This window comes from Pyricularia oryzae, chromosome 4 (assembly GCF_000002495.2).
Source record: "Pyricularia oryzae 70-15 chromosome 4, whole genome shotgun sequence".
Lineage (NCBI taxonomy): Eukaryota > Fungi > Ascomycota > Sordariomycetes > Magnaporthales > Pyriculariaceae > Pyricularia > Pyricularia oryzae.
Window position 1 is genome coordinate 4,858,277 of NC_017851.1, and position 18,292 is coordinate 4,876,568.

Genomic DNA, 18,292 nt, shown 5'->3' on the forward strand with positions numbered 1-18,292 from the left:
TGGCCCAACAAACGCACGCTGTAGCGGGGTCCCCATCCGTCATCCCATCAATGCTCGTAACCGTTCCACATCACCTCATCTTCCTTGGAATTTCAAATCGCGGTAACCGCGGATAGCAAAGCCCGCTCGAGATTGTCCCACCAGATTCGGATGGCGTGCTCTGGGTCCGTTGCCACTGAACCTCCATCTCGAAAAAGACTTGACTCACCAGCAAAGCCAACTGGACAGTGGACACACCAACGCGATTGAATGCCACTAGCAATAATTCAACCCATCCATCTCATTCCAATCTGAGCTGCAAGAAAGAAAAACTGCAAAGCCTAACCTTGATTCCAGAAATCATAATTCACACATCCTTCCCCAAGGTCGCTTCCCCCAAATGGCTCACCCAACCACCACGACCCCGCACCAGCCGGACCCGGCCCTCCCGCTCCTGGACCACATAGTCATTCTTGTCCCACCCCGAGTGCTGCACGACCTCCCCGCCTGGCTCACGGACAACTTCACCGTCATCACGGGCGGCGTGCACGCCGGCGGCGCGACCGAGAACAAGCTCATCCTGCTCGCCGACGGCGTCTACCTCGAGCTGATCGCCTTCACCGAGGGCGTCGACCGGTCCAAGCGCGCCCAGCACCGCTGGGGCGCCCGGCCAGAGGGTCGCATCGTCGACTGGGCCCTGACGCTCCCCGGGACCGGAGAGGAGTTCGCCAAGGTCCAGGACCGGGTCCGGTCCCGCGCCACCGGTGTCGTGTACGGCGACCCCGTCCCCGGCGGTAGGACCACGCCCTCCGGGACGGAGCTGAAGTGGGCCGTCGCAGATCCCCGCGCGGCGCGGGATGGGGAGGGGAGCGATGCTCCGGTGCTGTCGATCGAGGCGGGGGAGGCGCCGTTTTGGTGCTTCGACCGCACGCCGCGCCGGCTGCGCGTGCCGCACGACGTCCCGGCCAACGTCAAACACCCCAGCGGGGCGGTGGGGCTGGCGGGCGTGACGGTGTTTGTGGCGGATGCGGCGGCGCTCGAGGCGTTCAAGCAGGTCTACGACGGCATCTACGGCGAGGAGGGCTCCTCCGTGGGGGAGGACGAGCATGGCGGGGCTGGATACAGCTGGAACGTCGGCGTGCCGGTTGCGGATGGCGGGAGGAAACACTCGGTCTCGCTACGCTTGACCGCCGCGGGCACCTTTGTCCAGCTGTCATTGTTCTCGACCTCCAGGGAGGGGACCGCCGGTGGAGTGCTGCACGGCGACTGGAGGGTTGACTTTGATCTTGTCAAGGCCTGAAGGGGTTTAGTGGCGACTGTATTAAGATAGACATGGCGGGGTCTCTATTTTAATGCAAAGTTCGCAAGTTGCATCTGCTTTTGCCGATGAAAACGGACGGCGCGCCCGGCGTAGCTGGTTGCTCAATGAAGTGAAGGCAGACTGATAAAGTTATCCATAACATGGGACAGACTTTAAAACTTGGCCAAATTAGGTATATATATCGCACTACTTACTAATTGCCGAGGGACGTTACCGTAAAATGCAAGGACGTGAAGTATCGCGATCTTCTCATTTATTTTATTCCATTAGCGGTAGCCCTTCGGGAAATGTTGTAAGTCAAAACGATGAACACTGCAGCTCTAAATTTGAGCCTGTATGTACTATCGGCGTTTAACAAATCATTGCCTTCAGCCCCGGACGGCAGGTGTTGGCGAACAGGTCTTGAATGTTATATTATGCAGCGGGTCTGCACTTTTATCGCCAGAGAAACGCAGCGCTTTAATGATTACATATTTTGACCGTCATAATCCATAGCCTTTCCCACTGCTACGTTTTCTCCGCAGTTCTGCTGATCGATTCATTTTGTGTGTGAGGTTTCCCGGCGGCTCTGTGAGACTGATCATCTGCCGATCATCCGGTTGTATCGACCTACTGTACAAAGTATTTTACCTACGTGGTAGAATGTCATCCCTAGGTAGCTACCTACGCTTGTGCGCCACGTGTCTACCACGCAAGTTAGTCGTACGTTACGTGCCTGTTCTAAAATTCGTATCGCGATTGGAGAATTGAATGATATTTACGCGTATCTGGATTCCATATATCTCAATCAAAATTAATAATATAAATAGTGTAAATTCTGCAATTATTACCATTGGTATAAACGTGCAAATGGTGCAGGCGTCATCTGGGTAAAATTTTACAACACCTAACATACGGCGTGGCGGGTGCATGGCGTAGCGTAGAGACCTAGGGATGGCACTTTAGGAATTTGTCAGTCTCAGTGCTCAAACTAGACCCCCTGCTTTGCAAGTGAACCGAGCGTTCCATATACCTTACCAGACACATGGCTTTTCGACCAATAGATTGGCGGAAAAAATCACGCTCGTTTTAGATTTCCTTCATCTAAATATTTTTGACTTTCTAACCGACTGGTAAAATCTCCGAGAACGGCGTTTATATTTCCGAAAAAAAAAAGAAAAAAACAAGTACACGCGAGGGCTAAAATCGCCCTGCAAACTTTGACCTTTGGTAAAATTAGCGAGGGTTAGCGATCTATAATTCCACGTGCGATTCGTTGTACAGAGGTATATAGTTTGAGTAGGAAAATACATATAAATTATTTTTAGCTAAAATACGTTCGTCTAGATGCATGTATTAGGGAGTGATCGCCGGCCCTGCCCACGCCACATGTAACAAGCCAATTTATTACGGGGCTATATAAAGCTATTTAGATATGTTAATCCCATTTAATATCCGGATCCACGAAAGTTTCGTTCGCCTTCTATATTGTAGTTGCCGCCAGATAAGCTTTCAAGGCAATAGATTCCATGGATTGATCCTTAGAATCAACGGATATTGACTATACGAATTGGGAATCGGCCCTCTTTCAAATTTTTGAGGGCAACCTTTATACATATCTCCTGTGTCCTGGCAGCCTCTTGCTCGCGTTCAGTCCTAAGGCGAGCCATTTTGGTAACGATTTTGTGGGTAAAATGCTGATAGAAGGAGTCGTTGATAGTGATAGATCGAACACACGTTGAACCGCATTTTGGCGGGGAAACACCAAATTCTGGCTATTACGGCTATTACGGCTATCTCGGCGGTTGGCTTGGAAACCTTCGTTATAAAGGATAGGGCACACTGCGCATTCGTTTCGAACGGATTATGTTGAGAGTAAAGAAAGTATAATTTATATAGTACCTGCTGCAAATCGCTGACTCTCGTGAACTTTACGAAAAAGGTCAAAGTTTGCAGGACGATTCTAGCCCTCGCGTGTATAGCACCAACGTTTTCCCAATTTTGGCCCTCGTAATCCGTTGGAGTCGAGACTACTATTATTCGTCCTTGCCGTGCAGCAAGGACAGCATATAAAAGCAAAGCAACGATGTATTCTCTCTTATCACTGTCACCGCCCACGCTGCATTCAAAAGAAGCAATAGTCACACCTCAAAATGCCTCTCACGACCCTCGAAGACTAAATCCGGCCGTTTCAAACGGAACCTTGGTGCCTGCGCCTAATTCGCGATCCGGCCTACACCGCGCATACCCCAAAAACCTGAACGGGGTCGCCCGACGCTCAAGATGAGTTTTTCGCCAAGACGATGAATCTGCCCCATTGTTTACCGGGCTTTCTTTGCCTCGATAGGATACCCACAAAGCCGGACGGGGTTGTCGAGGAGAGAATCACGCTCTACGCCATCGGCCAGGGCCTCGAGGGCTGGATCGGAATGACGCACGGCGGTATGGTGGCGGCATTGATCGATGAGGCTACCGCGATGGCCTTGTAGTGTAACGTCAGGCAGGGCGGCCCCTGGGGCGCACAAAAGGTCGTGACCAAGTACCTCAACATCACCTACGTCCGGCCCGTGCCTGCGCCTGCGGTTGTGCAGTGCCGGGCCAAGGTTGAAAAGGTCGAGGGTAGGAAGATCTTCTACAAGACCTACTTGCAGGACGGTGATGGTGATAATTTGGCGGTTGGAGACTCTTTGTATGTTGTGTTAAACCAGAAGCTGTAGACGCCTGCTGTAGTACAACAAAAATATGTACGTTTGGATTGGTTGATGCGTGCGGCTCAAGGCTGTGGTTATTAACTTATTTCACAATAACGTTCTAGCTAAAGCTAAATCACAACCACGTGAACATTACGTGCTGAACTGGACAAGCTGCAAAAAAATGTTGATGCGGATCCAACGACCGTTGTTTGCACCACCGGGTTGGGTCAAAAATTAAAAAATTAGGTTGGGAGTTTGTACGGAGGGCTACGCTCGTGCGTGGTGCGTGGCTTTACGCAGCGTTTATACACCGGCATCATTTGTACTGTCCAAGGTTTCCATATATATATGATTGGGATTTACCGACCGGCGTGATTGGTCGAGTGGTTCCTTAGACGGACGAAACGGGATCAAACGAACTAAAAAACCGGGGTTTAATCGATTTGAGCAGTAACTTAATTTAGGCCAGACGGGGTATGGGAAACCGAGGCAATCGGGGACGGAGGTTCGAATATGTGCCACTGCGAATGTAAAATGTAAAAAAGCTACATCCGGTGGCCACTTGGCCGAAAATTGACGCGACTTAACTCATCCATAAATAAGGTTCCACAAGCCACAGCTTCCCACTAGTCTGGAACGCTTAAATATCAAGCCTACTTCCATCCTTGTGTTCGCATCCTGTCAACAAAATCACTATCCAACCTGTCAACAACGTTTGCAACATGTCCCCTCACCACGTTGACCTCCGTCAAGAGCAGCCACGGCCTGCCGCGTCCGGCGCCACGGGCGATCACTCCGGGCAGCGACCCGTCATAGTAATAATCCCCGGCGCCTGGCACCACCCTGTCCACTACAATCTGCTTGCCAAAGGTCTCCGCCAGCTTGGTTTTGAATTCGAGGTCGTTGAGCTCAGCACCATGGGCGAGCCGGAAGCCATCGTGGGCAAAACGCACCACGACGACGTCAAAATCGTCCGGGACGCCATTCAGCCCCATCTGGACGCCGGGCGGGAGGTGGTCCTCGTACCCCACAGCTACGGCGGCTTCGTGGCCACGGACGTTGCTGCGGGCTGCACCGTCGAAGAAAGGCGTGATGCGGCGGGCGGCGATGACGGGTTGGAGGTGGGTGGTCGGGGCGGCGTCAAGGCAGTGGTTTACATGGCTTCTCCGGTCACGTCTGAGAAGGGCGTAGGGCTTACGGCTGCGTGTGAGCTCGTGAGGGGGGAATACCCAATTCTCATTGAAGGCTTCGTCAATGTGAGTTTTGTCAGGACGGCTTCCCCTGGGGGCTCTGTACCTTCACTCTTACCACATCCCTTTCGTATTTTTTTGTTTCTTTTTGTTTTTGTTTCTTTTTGTTGACTGGCTTTAAAAAGGTAGAAGAAGACGTCTCGCGCACTACCGACGAGAGCTGGAGGGTCCTCTACCACGGCGTGGATGAGAAGCTGGCCAAGGAGGCGTTCGCCGCGACGAGCCGCCACCACAGCTCCAGCAGCTTCATTTCCGAGGCCGCCGCCGGTGGGCGCGACCTCCGCACCGCGTTGACGTACGTAATCACCGGCGAGGAAAAGTTCATCCTGTCTCCTACGGTGCAGCACAGGATCGCCGACAGCCTGGGGCCGCGGTGCACGAAGCAGGTGCTGGAGGGTTCGGGCCACGCGCCGTGGATGCAGCCAGAGCTGTTGCCTAGACTGTTGGATATCATCGAGGGGGCTGCGCAAGGCTAAAAGGGCTATTGAGCTTATTTGAACGGAGGCCGAGGAGATACCGGCTGAGAACTGTAACTGTCACGTGCATCTATTGCCCCCTTTATCTTCCAACCCTTGACGCAAAAGGCGGAAAGGTGTCAAAACTCCAGGTTTTGCATCAATCCTTGTATGCTAGGGTATGGGTTCGCCGCTACAGTGAAATAGCTATACAGGCTACATTGTACTCCGTCAATGGGCTTCCCAGCCTCTTAACTTGCGTTAAGCTTACTCTTACTCTCCAGGGTCACACTCCTTTCAAGCCCACAACACAGACCAACTGTTGGAGCAGAGATTTACTCCTACAATGTGTTGGACATTAATTAGCTGCGCAGCAGAAGGATTTATCCACAGGCTGTGGCCCCAGCCAATGCGCACGCATGAAACTGGGCGAAGATCTCCCAGGTTAGGCTTTGGTCCCTAGTTGGTAGTTGGCGAAGTTTAGCACGTCAAGACGTTCGGAGGAGAAAAGAAATACAAAGGCATGAAAATAGCTCGTCGGGGAGTCCGTCTGTTAGCAATCTGCTATTCGTGTATATTGGGCCCGTGCGTGTCTCGTGAGGTCGCTTGCCGGGTGTATCCTGTTCATATTGCCCCTTTTGTCCGTGAACTTCCTAATTGTTATGCTGTGTCTGACATGCAACTCACAACCGACCTGGGTCCCCCAGCCATAGATAGCTAAAAATACTTACTTGCCACCATCAAATCGTGAAAAACAAGGGTTGACATATAATATAGCACCATCCTCACCTTTTTTCGTTACGACTTTGATGATTGCGTCCAGTAAAAACGTTGCTTTGTGCTTTTTGCTCTTCTCTTTCTCTATTTTTTATCTATCGGACATTTGTTCACTGCATATGGAAGCTACAAAAGAATCAAGATGTGGCCACAGGGTATAAGCGGCAAGATTGCGCTCGTATATATTACGCTTTCTGCCTTCCTGTGCCATGCTATCTCTGCAGCGACTGGGGCTGGATCCTCTTTCAGCGCGGCCACCGAGGCTAAAACAGGTCCTCTTACACTGAATAAGCGGGCCAAGATTCTAGACACGTGCACCGGGCAGGACCGTGAACAGCTAGTGTTGGCTATGGAACAGTAAAAAACACAAGCCCCTGACAAATTTGAGAAGAAAGGATAGATTTATTGACATGACGAAACTTTTTGTTCTAGTTGCCGCATCCTTGCCCAGGCCGGAATATGGGGTGCGAAAAACTACCCCGAACAAGTGAAAAGATTCTTCAAAACTGAAAACCCAAAGTGTCACGGCCAGGGTAAGCATAGCACGGAAGCTAGTCTATTGGCGCCTATCGACGAAGATTCTACTCTGAGGAGAGGAAAGGAAACAAACAAAGTTCTGAGCTTGACGCGACGTCGATAAAGGTATCACCCTGGTGGGTCGTTGGTCCAGGGTCAGGGTTAGGGTCTGGTGATCTCATGGTCCAAATGTCACACAAAGGATATCAAAGCAATCATCAAAATCTATGAGAAGGTCAATGAGGCATGCTACCCTGCATCGAACCTGGGCCGTATAACCTGCCCAGGCCCTATAAAAGAATGCCCACCAGACGCCGCGAGCTTCACGCACAATGACCGAAAGAGAATATTCCTATGTCCGGCCTTTTTCCGTGTGCCCACCACTGGCCCGGACTTGTTTAGGTACCAGGACTTTCACCTGCTGCACGAGGCGACTCAGTTGAGTAGTGGTGAGTTATTACTGGCCCCATTTTGATATTCCAACCAGCTCTCTTAGTTGCCTGTTCCAGCGGCGGCTTGCCTCAAGCCGGAACTATTGAACAACAATCACCGGTAGCCTCGGACTGCTAATTTTGCAAACTGAATTTTTTATAGTGGGAAATATAGAAAGCTACCTGAACGAGGGGCTCGAAGGTGTTCATGGGCATGTATACGGACCTGTTTGATATTCTTCGGGCCCTCTGCTGACATTCCCACCAGGCTCCCATCGAAACGATATAACCTTAAACACGCCGATACCTACGCCTACTTTGCCCTCGTAGCCAGGAGTGAGGCGAGGGTACTCATGGAAATGGGCAACAGGGAGGCACCTGTTCAGAATGACCATGAGCAAAATCAGGTTGCCGAGACTCCATGATGAACTTGGCGGGGGCTGTGGGTGGACCAGGACTAAACAATTTGCTTTTGGTGGTAATGGTTCCTTGAAGAGTCGCATACTTGGTAGCACCGCAACCGACGAGCTTGGTGCTCTCATATTAAATTTTTCAATCCATAATGAAAAAGAAGAAGAAAAAGGCTATGCTACACGGGCGAAGTCGCAACGCCGCCTCTCGGCATTTCTTCAAGTTCATGATCGTACACGTCGGCGCGCCGACCCTCAAGAGTATCCATACTGCCCAGCCGCGTGACTGGAGCCTTTGGAGATATGGGCGACAGCTGCGACGGCTGCTGCCTCCACGGGTGGGAGTTCCTCAAGGACAGTTCCTGCGGTTTGGAAGCCGCCGACGACCCCTCCGACGACTTGGTCTGTCTCGATGACCGCGCCGAGCCTCCTGTCGATTTCATCATGCCCAGGTAGGGGCGCAGTGATGGTAGGCAGGCAACCGTCAGGAAGATGTAGTTGTCGATTGCGTAGTACAAATCTAAGTTGAAGAGTGAAGTGCTCGCTGTTAGCTTTGGAGGAGCAAAAAGGCGAATCACAATCATCACAATCAACAGGAGGCAATGGGTGGGTAGCTGCTCACCCAAGTTTGCGATGCGCAGGTCATCAGCGCCGGGCCGAAACCAGACAAAGCGCATCAAGCTGCTGGCCACGAGATCGATGCCGCCAAGGCCGAATGTAATGTAGAGTCCGATCTTTACTGGTCTCTTCATCTGCATACCTCGCATTATCAAGAATGGCAGAACATAAACTTTGTTATAGTTAGTCTCGGGATCAACCTCGGCGGCGCTTCCTAGACATAACTTACTCATGATGGACGATCCGATGTGAATCGCCCAAAGCGCGTCGGAAATTGCTATATTCATAGGGCATGCGTCGTTTGGATCGAGTGACCTAGTATCAGAGTTTGTGTTTAGCAAGTAGATACCGGTACAATATTCAAACACGGTTTATGGAGGTGGGATTACCAGTTACGAGGTACCGGTACGCAGCTGAGAAGGATAATCAAGATGGAAGCCATAAAAGCACCAACGTTGCATCCTATCGTACCATACAGCGCATATCTTATGCCCTTCATGTGCCGAGGAAATAGTTGAAGGTAGACGCTGAGGATGGCGAACTTGCACAAGTAATAGCCGAGGTAAAAAACAAACACGACACCGAATAGGTACTGCAAAGGCAACCGTTAGTCTATAGCGCAAAAACTGTTCAAATAAACCTTTTGATTGTAAAGCTCATCTTTGCGCCACATTTTTTTGTGAGGTTGCTGAAGCCAATCGCGTACCTTGAGGATAAACACAAAAGTCTCAGGACGGTCGGGCTCATAATTGGCAAAGCTCGCCAGGGTGTCGAAAGGCATGTTGACATGTAACATGGCGATGTCTGCAGAAGTCGAGGCGACAGCACACAACCATGCGGCAAAGATCAAATAGTCGGTTGCCTCGAGCGATTTCCGCTGGATGCCGAGCTTGAGATAAAATCGTGCACCGATGAGGACCAACACCAGGAAGGCAAGCAGCATCTGGACGGACTGGTAGAACATGGAAAAAGGCATGTTAGAGAAACTTGCGGCTGGTGGTCTGGGACAAAACAGACATCGTAGCATACGAGGCCCCGCTACTTACAACAGATGCGGAAAATGTGACGTCGAGCATGTCGTGAGACCGGTGCGCCGCAAACAGCTTGGCAAACCAAGCAGTTCCGGTAGCTGTATTTTTATTTTTATTTTTTATTTTTTTCTTTTCTTCAGGACCACCGGGAAACTCGGGATCGAAGGCGTTGTCTAACTTTTTGCATTATTGGTCGAGAGCACAAGTTTGTCATAACGAATCTCGCTTGTTCGAAACGCCTGGAAGGCTTGCTTTGTATTTGGCATTCTGGCAGCTACCGATTCCTCGGGCTCAGCCACGACGCGCCCCCTTCAATGAGTTGAGAAAACCCCCTCGAGAATGATAAGGCCTTGAAATTCCCCGCAGGCAAGGTGACCGACCAAGACCCGACCCATTACACCGGGCCTTTGTTTTTTAAACTTGGCGCGATCGCTGCCGCCCCCGCCAGGGCGTGGCGCCACATAGAGTTTGCTGGGACACGCTAACAGCTCAATTCGCGGGTTTCCCACTTCTCGGGGGCTGGCCATCGGGCTTTTTCGAGCCAAGTATAGTAGTACCATAGTATGTGGTAAGGGTTTGATAGAAGATGGGATGAAAAACCCACGCTGTGGGGGCATCATTTTGATAGGCATGACCCGCCACCTTGTTGCCAATGGCGGCCGCTTGTTGAGATGCAGCAAACCAGGGGCTTGCAAAACGGCCATCAACAGTCGATATACCTCCATTGCACCGAATCGCCAATAAAAATATGCCAGCAAATTCGCCAACTTATCCTTTTAGTATGAAAATGTCTTTTCGTGTTACAATTGCTTGTTTTTGGGACCAAATTGGCGGACTTATTCTATGCGGGGTAAGTTGATAGCCATTCCGAATGTTCTACATGTCTCGGAATCCTGTGGATCTGTCATTTTTGCAGTTTGTTTTACTTTTTTTTCATTTCTGATCTTCGTGCGTCCAGAGGTACTGAAGCTTTACACATCTTGGATTTCTGCCATTAAATTGGCCTTCGGTGTCGGAGTACGGACGTCCCTCCGGTGACACCGGTTTGGAGCCTTCACAGTCAGCTCTTTATCTGGTGGCGTCTTGCAGCGTCTGCCCCTGCTCTAGTTTCGTTTAGCGGCGAACCAACGCTTGACCCCCAGGGCCTTTTGACAAGTGCAACTGCCTGCCTTAGCCTTGCCAGCTAAGCAACTAACATAGTTCGCAAGTAGCATTCGGAGGAGAGTGATTGGCAAGTATGTAAGTTACCTAGGTGACTACCACGGTATGCCACTCGCCGGACTCCTGCCGATCAGACGGCTACCTGTCTTACCATTGGCCGATGCCAAGGCGCACCATGCACTTACGCCGGCATGAGTGTATACGACGTATTTCGTATGTGGATCGGTCCATCGCCGCCCTAACACTAGCCTTCATCCACTGGTATTTCTCCAAACAACCCTTAGCTCTGACCAGCCCTATTTAATCACATGATCATGCAAAGTCCAGCTTCCAATCAAAAGGCCATGCACCTGGGTCAAGCATCCTCCACCATTCATGGGTCAGACCCACCTTTGTTAGCGATTCACACCCAAACACACCAATAAGCTTAACAGCTGAAGAATTTTCGCCCTCCGGGCGCCGGTCGTCATGGCCTCACCAGAGGTCTCAAACCGCCGCGCGCGCCCGCAGAGCACGCCGCAGGCTTTGCCGCAGGGCCAGGCCGAGTCGGGACACGTATCTCTCGACACGCGCACCGCTAACGCGCCTGAGCCGGCTGGCCGCGGAAGGTACTCCAGCCTCCCGGCCCTGGCCATCAAAACACTGCAGCAGGAGTTGGAAAACGTGGAAACAGTCGGCAGCTGGCTCGAAGAGGTCTTTGCAGCCAAGCTCGAAAGTTTACAGGCCCCGGAGGACGCCGCGCTTAGGAGAATTGTTCTTGAACTTGACGACGTGATCAGCGGCTGGTTCCTCAGTCGCACCCTCCCTGAAAAAGAGCGTTCGCGCTCCCCGTCGCGTTCGCCGACCAGTTCCAGCGAAAGGCGCAGCATTTTAATTACGAGGACGGGCACGGCGTCGTCGGCCTCTAAAGGCAGAGGCACGCCCACTAACAAATCGGTCACATGGGCCGAGCGAGCCGCCACGCCACCAGCGGCGGCCCCAACGCGAATTTTAACCCCGGCCACGCGCTCGTACCCGATACGTACGACGCCCGGCAATGCACCTGACAGCTCCGCAACTCCCTCCCAATCGGGCCGGGACCGCTCCCAAGCCCCGAAACGTTTGACAGAACAGCCGTCCAACCGTATCCTGATCCGCGTAAATGACAAATTGCGGATGGTGACGAGGGAGCCATACGCGGTAACGACCAAACTGGCCGAATTGGTCTCGGTGCCACACAGTGAAATCCCAAACGCCAAACGTACCCCCACGGGCTGGGGTGTTACGGTGGCCTTTGAGGAAACACGGCAAAAACTCCTTAACCCCAGCGCGGTTAAGGCCATTATGGACGCATTGGACGCGCGGGAAGTTACTGTCCCGACAACCTGGCACATATACGCCGTCTCTGGAGTGCCCCGAACGCTTAATTGCCTGGACGGAAGAAAGGACGTACATGAGGTAATCCAGGAGGAGGTTACCGTGGCAGCAGGCCAGCAGCCAGTCAATTGGCATATTTCCAAACATGGTTACGACCCACATACGGCTGAGGGCACGTGGATAGTGTCCTTCCTTCAACCCGTAAAGCCCTTTTAGCTTTTTGGAGTGTCGAAACGTGCGCGGAAGGTTGAAAAATCACGCAAAATTACACACCACCACGACGGTTGCCAGGGATATTGCGAAATACGTCGCTGCGTACGGCAAGCGCGTTGCGGCATATGTGGTGAAGCAAAACATGCGACAGAGGAAGAGCCGTGCAAGGCAGCCCCCAAATGCGTTAATTGCCACGGCCATTTCCCATCCGGACATGAGAATTGCCCTGCCCGACCTTTGGTGGTAAATGGGAAGCTTGAACGACCTTCACAGCGTAAACTTAAGGGGATTCGCAGAATCGGACGTGCCAACCGTGCCGCGATTATCAACGACCGGGCCGAAACGGCCCGCCGAGAGCCAGCACCTGCAATCCCGGTCCTAAGCACCTCATCGCAGCATTCGCAAACCTCGAGCTCCCGATCGAGCATTTCAAACAAAAGAGCGCGGCCATGCGAGGCGGCAGGGGCGGACATCCGTAACTTCCTGCAGGTTGAACAGGAACGCGTGCACGACGAAATCGTTTGGGCAGCCGAAATGGAGGAGGACGCAGCGGCTGCCGAACCTTGCCCCGCTAATGGGATAGACTTGGAAGCAACCCGTCGATTAATATGACGAAATACTCGCTCGGCAATATGCAGCGGGAATGCCTCGACGTAGTTTGGGCCAACGTAGGTAAAAGGATGGGTGTGCATCTGAGCCTATTGGAGTTGTGCCACCAGAGAAAAGTGGACCTGGTTAACGTTTAAGAGCCATAGTGCGGGCTAAATACGACTACACAAACGCACCCGGGCTATGATGTTTTTGCGCCAGTGGACGAATGGCACGCCAACACTTACGAAACCATGACTGGGCTCCGGCCCCGGGTGCTCACCTACGTTAAAAAGGGGGCCGCCCTAGGGGCCGCACAACGACGGTTACCGCAGGGCCAAAATACGCGGGACGTACTCTGGTTCGAAATTAACGGAATATTGTTTATTAACGTATATAGGGCTCCGGGTACTGAGGCCGCGCTGGAAATGGTATGCAATACCGTGCCAAATGGACCCACGGTGCTAGGCGGCGATTTTAACGTAGCGGTTGCTGCATACCAGCCGGGCCGCGCAAACGCACGCGGAGGGGATCAACTGACGGCATGGGCGCAAGCCCAGGGGATAAGTTTTACAGGAAATATCGGCGTGCCCACCCACCGCGACGGGGGTTTACTGGATATGGTCTTTTCCAACCTCCCCAGCACAATAATTGTGGTTGACAGCAGTCTTTACACAGGCTCCGACCACGAATCCCTTTATACCACGCTGCGGACGCGCGGCGCCCCCCGCCCGGAGGCGGTTAACGTTTCGGTTAGGGACGACCGGCTACCAAAGTTCGCGGAGCTATTTGCTTTTGGCATGCAAGATATGCCGGACCCGGGATCCGCGGCCGATGGCTACGCATTGGACGCGTGGGTAGCTGAATTTACAATTTTATGGGAGCAAGTGACGTGGGTCGTGGGTACGCCGGCGGGAAAAAGGGGCAGCTCGGCTCCCTGGTGGACCGAAAACTGCCAGCGGCTCTGGTCCGAATTCCAGCGGGTTAAACGGAGCGCTGTAAATAGGGCAGACGCCTTTGCCGAGGAAAAAGCCTATACGAAAGGGGTGCGGGCCGCGAAGCGGGAGTATTGGAGGCACCGGATCGACCAACTGCGCGACGATAAGGATTTGTGGAACATGGTGGGCTGGCTGGGAGCCGGACCACGCCTCCGGTCCCCGCCGCTGGTTATTAACGGCGAGCAAGTGAGCGAACCTTTAGCAAAAGCGGAAACACTGCAACGGGAGGTGCTTGGCCGATTTTCGGCGGAGGATGACCTGCAGGGAGACCCCTTGGAGGCCTGGTCGCCGGACGAGGCTAAAATCCCTTGGGACACCCAGGTTAATGCGGAAGAGGCGGAGCGCTCCTGCATTGGGGTTACGAGCACGTCCCCGGGCATCGACGGAATGACCGTCCGGCTACTAAAAGCCGGATGGGCTTCGTTGGCCGAGCCGGTGCGCAGGCTCTACCAACGTTGCCTGGAACTCGGACATTTCCCAGCGCCTTGGAAAAAGGCCGAAGTCGCGATGCTACCGAAAACGGGGAAGAAAGACCGGAGCAGCGTTCGATTTTGGCGGCCTATAGCCCTCCTCTCCTGCATCGGAAAAGGCCTCGAGAGGCTCGTTGCACGCCGGATAGCTTGGGCCATATACGACAACGGGCTCCTTAGTTGCACCCACGGCGGTGCCCTACCCAAACGATCGGCGACGGATTTGGTTTGTGCCCTCGCCCACGATATCGAGCAGGCTCTAGCTCGCGGGGAGGAAGTCACCCTTGTCGCATGCGACGTCCAAGGCGCCTTCGACGCCCTCCTCCATGGGCGATTAATACGGAAAATGCGGAGCCTCGGGTTTAGTAAAATGCTCCTCAGGTTCGTGATTAATTTTTTAAGCGGCCGCCAGGCCCGAGTCCGGCTGGAGGGTACGACCACGGGCTTTAGGCGGTTTGGGTGCGGCACCCCGCAAGGGTCTCCCCTTTCCCCGATCCTATATATGCTATATTTGGCGTATCTCGTCAAAAACGGTACGAAGTGGCGGTTGGTATACGCAGACGACGTGCTTACATGGAAATCGTCACCCTCGTTGGAGGAAAACGTACGTTGGCTGGAAGATAAATTCCGGGATATGCACGAAATTGCGGCGGAAGAGAAGATCCATTTTGCAGCGGAAAAGACAGAGGTGATCCATATCACTAAGAAAAGGCACGGTCGCAACCCGGAAATCCGGATTAATGGTAGAACGGTTACCCCGGTCCAACTACCGGGCGGTCGACGCGGACAAAGCGCCTCCGGGGCCGAGCGCTACCCGGGCATGCGTTGGCTTAGTTTTTGGTTCAGCCGACGGCTAGACGGGCGCCGCCACGTGGCCGAAAGGGCTGCCAAAGCAATGGCGGTCGCTGCCCACCTTAAAAGCTTTGGGGCAGTAAGATACGGACCGCCTGCGGCTGCACTTCGCAAGGCAGCGGTGGCATGCGTGGGTTCCTCGGCCACCTACGCAGCCGAGGCATGGTACAACCCAGCGCACAAGCAAAAAGGACTCCTCAAAACATTAAACAAACCGCTGGTTTTAGCGGCACGGGCAATCCTCCCGGCGTATAAAACCACCCCCTCGTCCACTGTTCTCAGGGACGCAGGACTACCCTCGGCCCGCGTCGCGCTGGCCTACACCCGCCTGAAATACGGCGCCCGACTAAGGCTCGCGGACAAGGGGCACCCCCTTGTCAGCCGCCTGCGTGAAACACCTCGTGCCCGCAACTCGGGCCATTCGGCCACGACCCTGCAAACGGCTGCACAACTTCTCCCGCGGATCCGGAGACTAGAGTTGCGCGCACCTCGCAATGCCCCGGATTCTCGCACTGACCCCACCGGAGGAGTCCCGAAAGAGGAAGCGGCCCGCCGCTTTATCGAATGGCTGGACATGGTATCACCTGACGATATCGTGGTATATACGGATGGTTCGGAAAAACACGAAAACAACTGCGTCCAAATAGGGTACGGATGGGCCGCTTTTAGGGCGGGCCTGGAATTTGCCGCAGGCTCCGCATCTATTACGCCGGAAAGCCACGTTTTCGACGCCGAGGCGATTGGCGCCCTAAAAGGGCTACAGGCGGCAGCCAAGGCCCAGCCAGGCGCCCGGATCTGGATTTGTGTGGACAGCACCTCGGTTATTTGGGGTCTTAGAGGCGACGCGCCGCGTTCGTCCCAATGGGCCTTTCTGGAGTTCCATGACCTTGTCGATCTACTCCGAAAACAAGGTACCGAGGTTCGGGTCCGTTGGTGCCCTGGGCACCAGGGAATCCCGGGAAACGACCGGGCTGACGAGCTGGCCAAGGCCGGCTCCGCCGGACCGCCGGACCCAGACCCGAGGGCTCAGCAAACCACGTATAGCGGTGCCGGCACGGTCCTCAGAGCCATTCTTTCGAATATAGAGAAGGACTGGTGGCGTAAAGAACTCTGTGAACGGTCCCCCGCATATAGGGAATGGAAATTCCAATACACACCGAGAAAGGAGCCCGAGGAACTGCGTTTGCCAAGACCCCTACTGGGCCATTATTTGGCCATGAGGACCGGCCACGGCGATTTCAAAGCCTACCATGACCGTTTCAACCACCAGGATGCAAACACCTCGTGTGCCTGGTGCTGGAAGCGGACCTCCCCTGAGCACCCGGTGCACTGCCGCTTTTCGCGGGCGGTGTGGAGAAACTGGCCGTGGCCTGACAACGACCGGCCGGTCGGGCCGCCAGACCGCGCCCAACGCCGCAAATTCTTCCAGACAAGCCTCGGGCAACCGACAAGCTTTCAGGCGTTTTCGATAGCCACCAACTACTTCAGCGCCCGCCCCAGAGCGGCCCGCCAGCGCCCCGCGCGCCACGAACGCACTTTACGCCTAGGGACACCGATCGTAAACGACTCGAACTCTGACGAGGAATAGACTTACTGCCTTTTCACCCACACTTCACGGCACAAGCCGTCAGACGAACCCTCCGTGCACCTTAGGCACGGGGTCGCGTCAGTGAACTAACCCCCTAAGCAGGACCGGGCCCGAACCCGGTCAGGCACGATCCGCCTCTGCCCTCCTTGTTTTCCCCCTGTGTAAATAAAGAAGATAGAACGCGCGCCGAGATACCCCTCGGGAGGTTGCTAACGGCCGGCTAACAAGCCGGGCCGAGCCCGGCGTTAACTAATACTACTACTACTACTACTACTACTCACCTGGTCAGCTGCACCCCCACGCATTTTGGGTTCGGCCACGGAGTTCATGCTTGTCCTGGACGCTTCTTCGCCGCCAACGAGGTCAAGATTGCCCTGGCCCACATCCTCCTCAAGTACGATTGGAAGTTAGCAGAAGGGTCTGAGAAGTTGGAGCCCGTTGAGCGGGGTCTCAACTACGTTGTCAACCCCAACATCAAGTTTTTGATCCGCCGCAGGAAGGAGGAGCTGGATCTGGAGTCGCTGGAGTTCTAAAGCGGAACTGGTGGTCGGTCTAGTGGATCAGAGATTGAAGGGAAAAAGGGCTTGGGAGCTAAGCTGGGAGAGGAGCTTGGGGTTTAAATATCATTCTATTGGATTCCTCATTTGTTTGTTGTTTCAAGTGCGAACTGCATGCTTTCTTAGTAGGATCAGTTTTTTTTGCATATAAACTATATAACTAGCGTGCAAAGGTCGTCGTTTGGCCTTGGTACGTGAGCCACAAAATGTTACATCTGCAACGTTGCAAGGGAAATATGCCACACATATTAAGCCAGGGATATCAGACGAAAGAATGAGAGAAACAACAAGACGCAATTATAATTGTTATGAGCATTAAATCGTCTCTCGGTCACTGAGTACCATGTGCGCATCACTCGACAGCTTTGGTGGGACATAGAAAATCAGTGGCCTGGGTAGGTACTACTAGAATATTCCGAGTCTAGTGAGTTAATTTGCTCATCCTAGTTAAAGCTGGAGACATAAACTCAACAATAAAAGCTCTGTTAATAACAATGGTGCTAACAGGGGATATAGGGGTAAACCCTAGGTGCGGCGTGGTAAATAACCAGTGCTAAAAGCGCTGAATAATAGGTAGAAATGCACTATAATTTTGGTACTGATAAATAATTGGTTGGGGGAGATTTTGCTTTATTTCCCTTACATACTCTCCGACATCGAAGTGGGGGTCCGCACGCCAGAAAAGGTTCCGGTGCCGCGAATGAATTTCCGAAAAACTAATTTGTATGGGTTTTTGAAAAAACACCCTCATTTGCATACAAACCATCTCTGGGTTTGCATTTAAACGTTGACTTGGTGAAATTTTCAACCCGGTACAGGGTAGCTGACTCGCAGGTGCAGGGTGGGTATTAAACCCGGTACAGGGTAGCTAACCCCACTCGCTGACCTTTAAATTGCATTCCTGCATTAACAAAGTAACGGAATTCCACCATTCCCCACTCCACTTCGGCACTAAATAAAATTGGCTATATACAAATAAAAGTGGGCTTATTACATGCAAAATAATGCATATAATTAACACCCCCTCTCTTTTGCTACTTAATCCAAAA

At 53.1% G+C, this 18,292-nt stretch overlaps 6 protein-coding genes across 6 annotated transcripts; 4 read left to right on the forward strand and 2 right to left on the reverse strand.

The window, feature by feature from the left end:
- Positions 1–36: 36 nt before the first annotated feature.
- Positions 37–1,862, forward strand: MGG_10035 (uncharacterized protein). The gene has a single exon (XM_003717421.1). The coding sequence runs from the start codon at positions 380–382 to the stop codon at positions 1,277–1,279; it is 900 nt and encodes a 299-aa protein (XP_003717469.1). The 5' UTR covers positions 37–379; the 3' UTR covers positions 1,280–1,862.
- A 1,720-nt stretch (positions 1,863–3,582) lies between these two features.
- MGG_10034 (uncharacterized protein) lies at positions 3,583–3,996 on the forward strand (the record flags this gene model as incomplete). The annotated part of the gene is made up of 2 exons (XM_003717422.1): positions 3,583–3,726; positions 3,769–3,996. 2 exons carry the CDS (start codon positions 3,583–3,585, stop codon positions 3,994–3,996), a joined length of 372 nt encoding a protein of 123 aa, XP_003717470.1.
- A 698-nt stretch (positions 3,997–4,694) lies between these two features.
- MGG_10033 (uncharacterized protein) lies at positions 4,695–5,698 on the forward strand (the record flags this gene model as incomplete). The annotated part of the gene is made up of 2 exons (XM_003717423.1): positions 4,695–5,228; positions 5,348–5,698. The coding sequence occupies 2 exons, from the start codon at positions 4,695–4,697 to the stop codon at positions 5,696–5,698; spliced, it is 885 nt and encodes a 294-aa protein (XP_003717471.1).
- Positions 5,699–6,596: 898 nt separating this feature from the next.
- MGG_14830 (uncharacterized protein) lies at positions 6,597–7,826 on the forward strand (the record flags this gene model as incomplete). The annotated part of the gene is made up of 2 exons (XM_003717424.1): positions 6,597–6,796; positions 7,670–7,826. 2 exons carry the CDS (start codon positions 6,597–6,599, stop codon positions 7,824–7,826), a joined length of 357 nt encoding a protein of 118 aa, XP_003717472.1.
- A 164-nt stretch (positions 7,827–7,990) lies between these two features.
- MGG_10031 (uncharacterized protein) lies at positions 7,991–9,726 on the reverse strand (the record flags this gene model as incomplete). Its single annotated transcript, XM_003717425.1, has 7 exons — positions 7,991–8,331; positions 8,434–8,601; positions 8,659–8,744; positions 8,819–9,021; positions 9,136–9,381; positions 9,476–9,558; positions 9,639–9,726. 7 exons carry the CDS (start codon positions 9,724–9,726, stop codon positions 7,991–7,993), a joined length of 1,215 nt encoding a protein of 404 aa, XP_003717473.1.
- Positions 9,727–17,768: 8,042 nt separating this feature from the next.
- On the reverse strand, positions 17,769–18,231 carry MGG_17242 (uncharacterized protein; the record flags this gene model as incomplete). Its single annotated transcript, XM_003717426.1, has 3 exons — positions 17,769–17,827; positions 17,891–17,959; positions 18,117–18,231. Coding segments are annotated over 3 exons (243 nt in total), but the record flags the coding sequence as incomplete, so codon positions are not given.
- Positions 18,232–18,292: the final 61 nt, after the last annotated feature.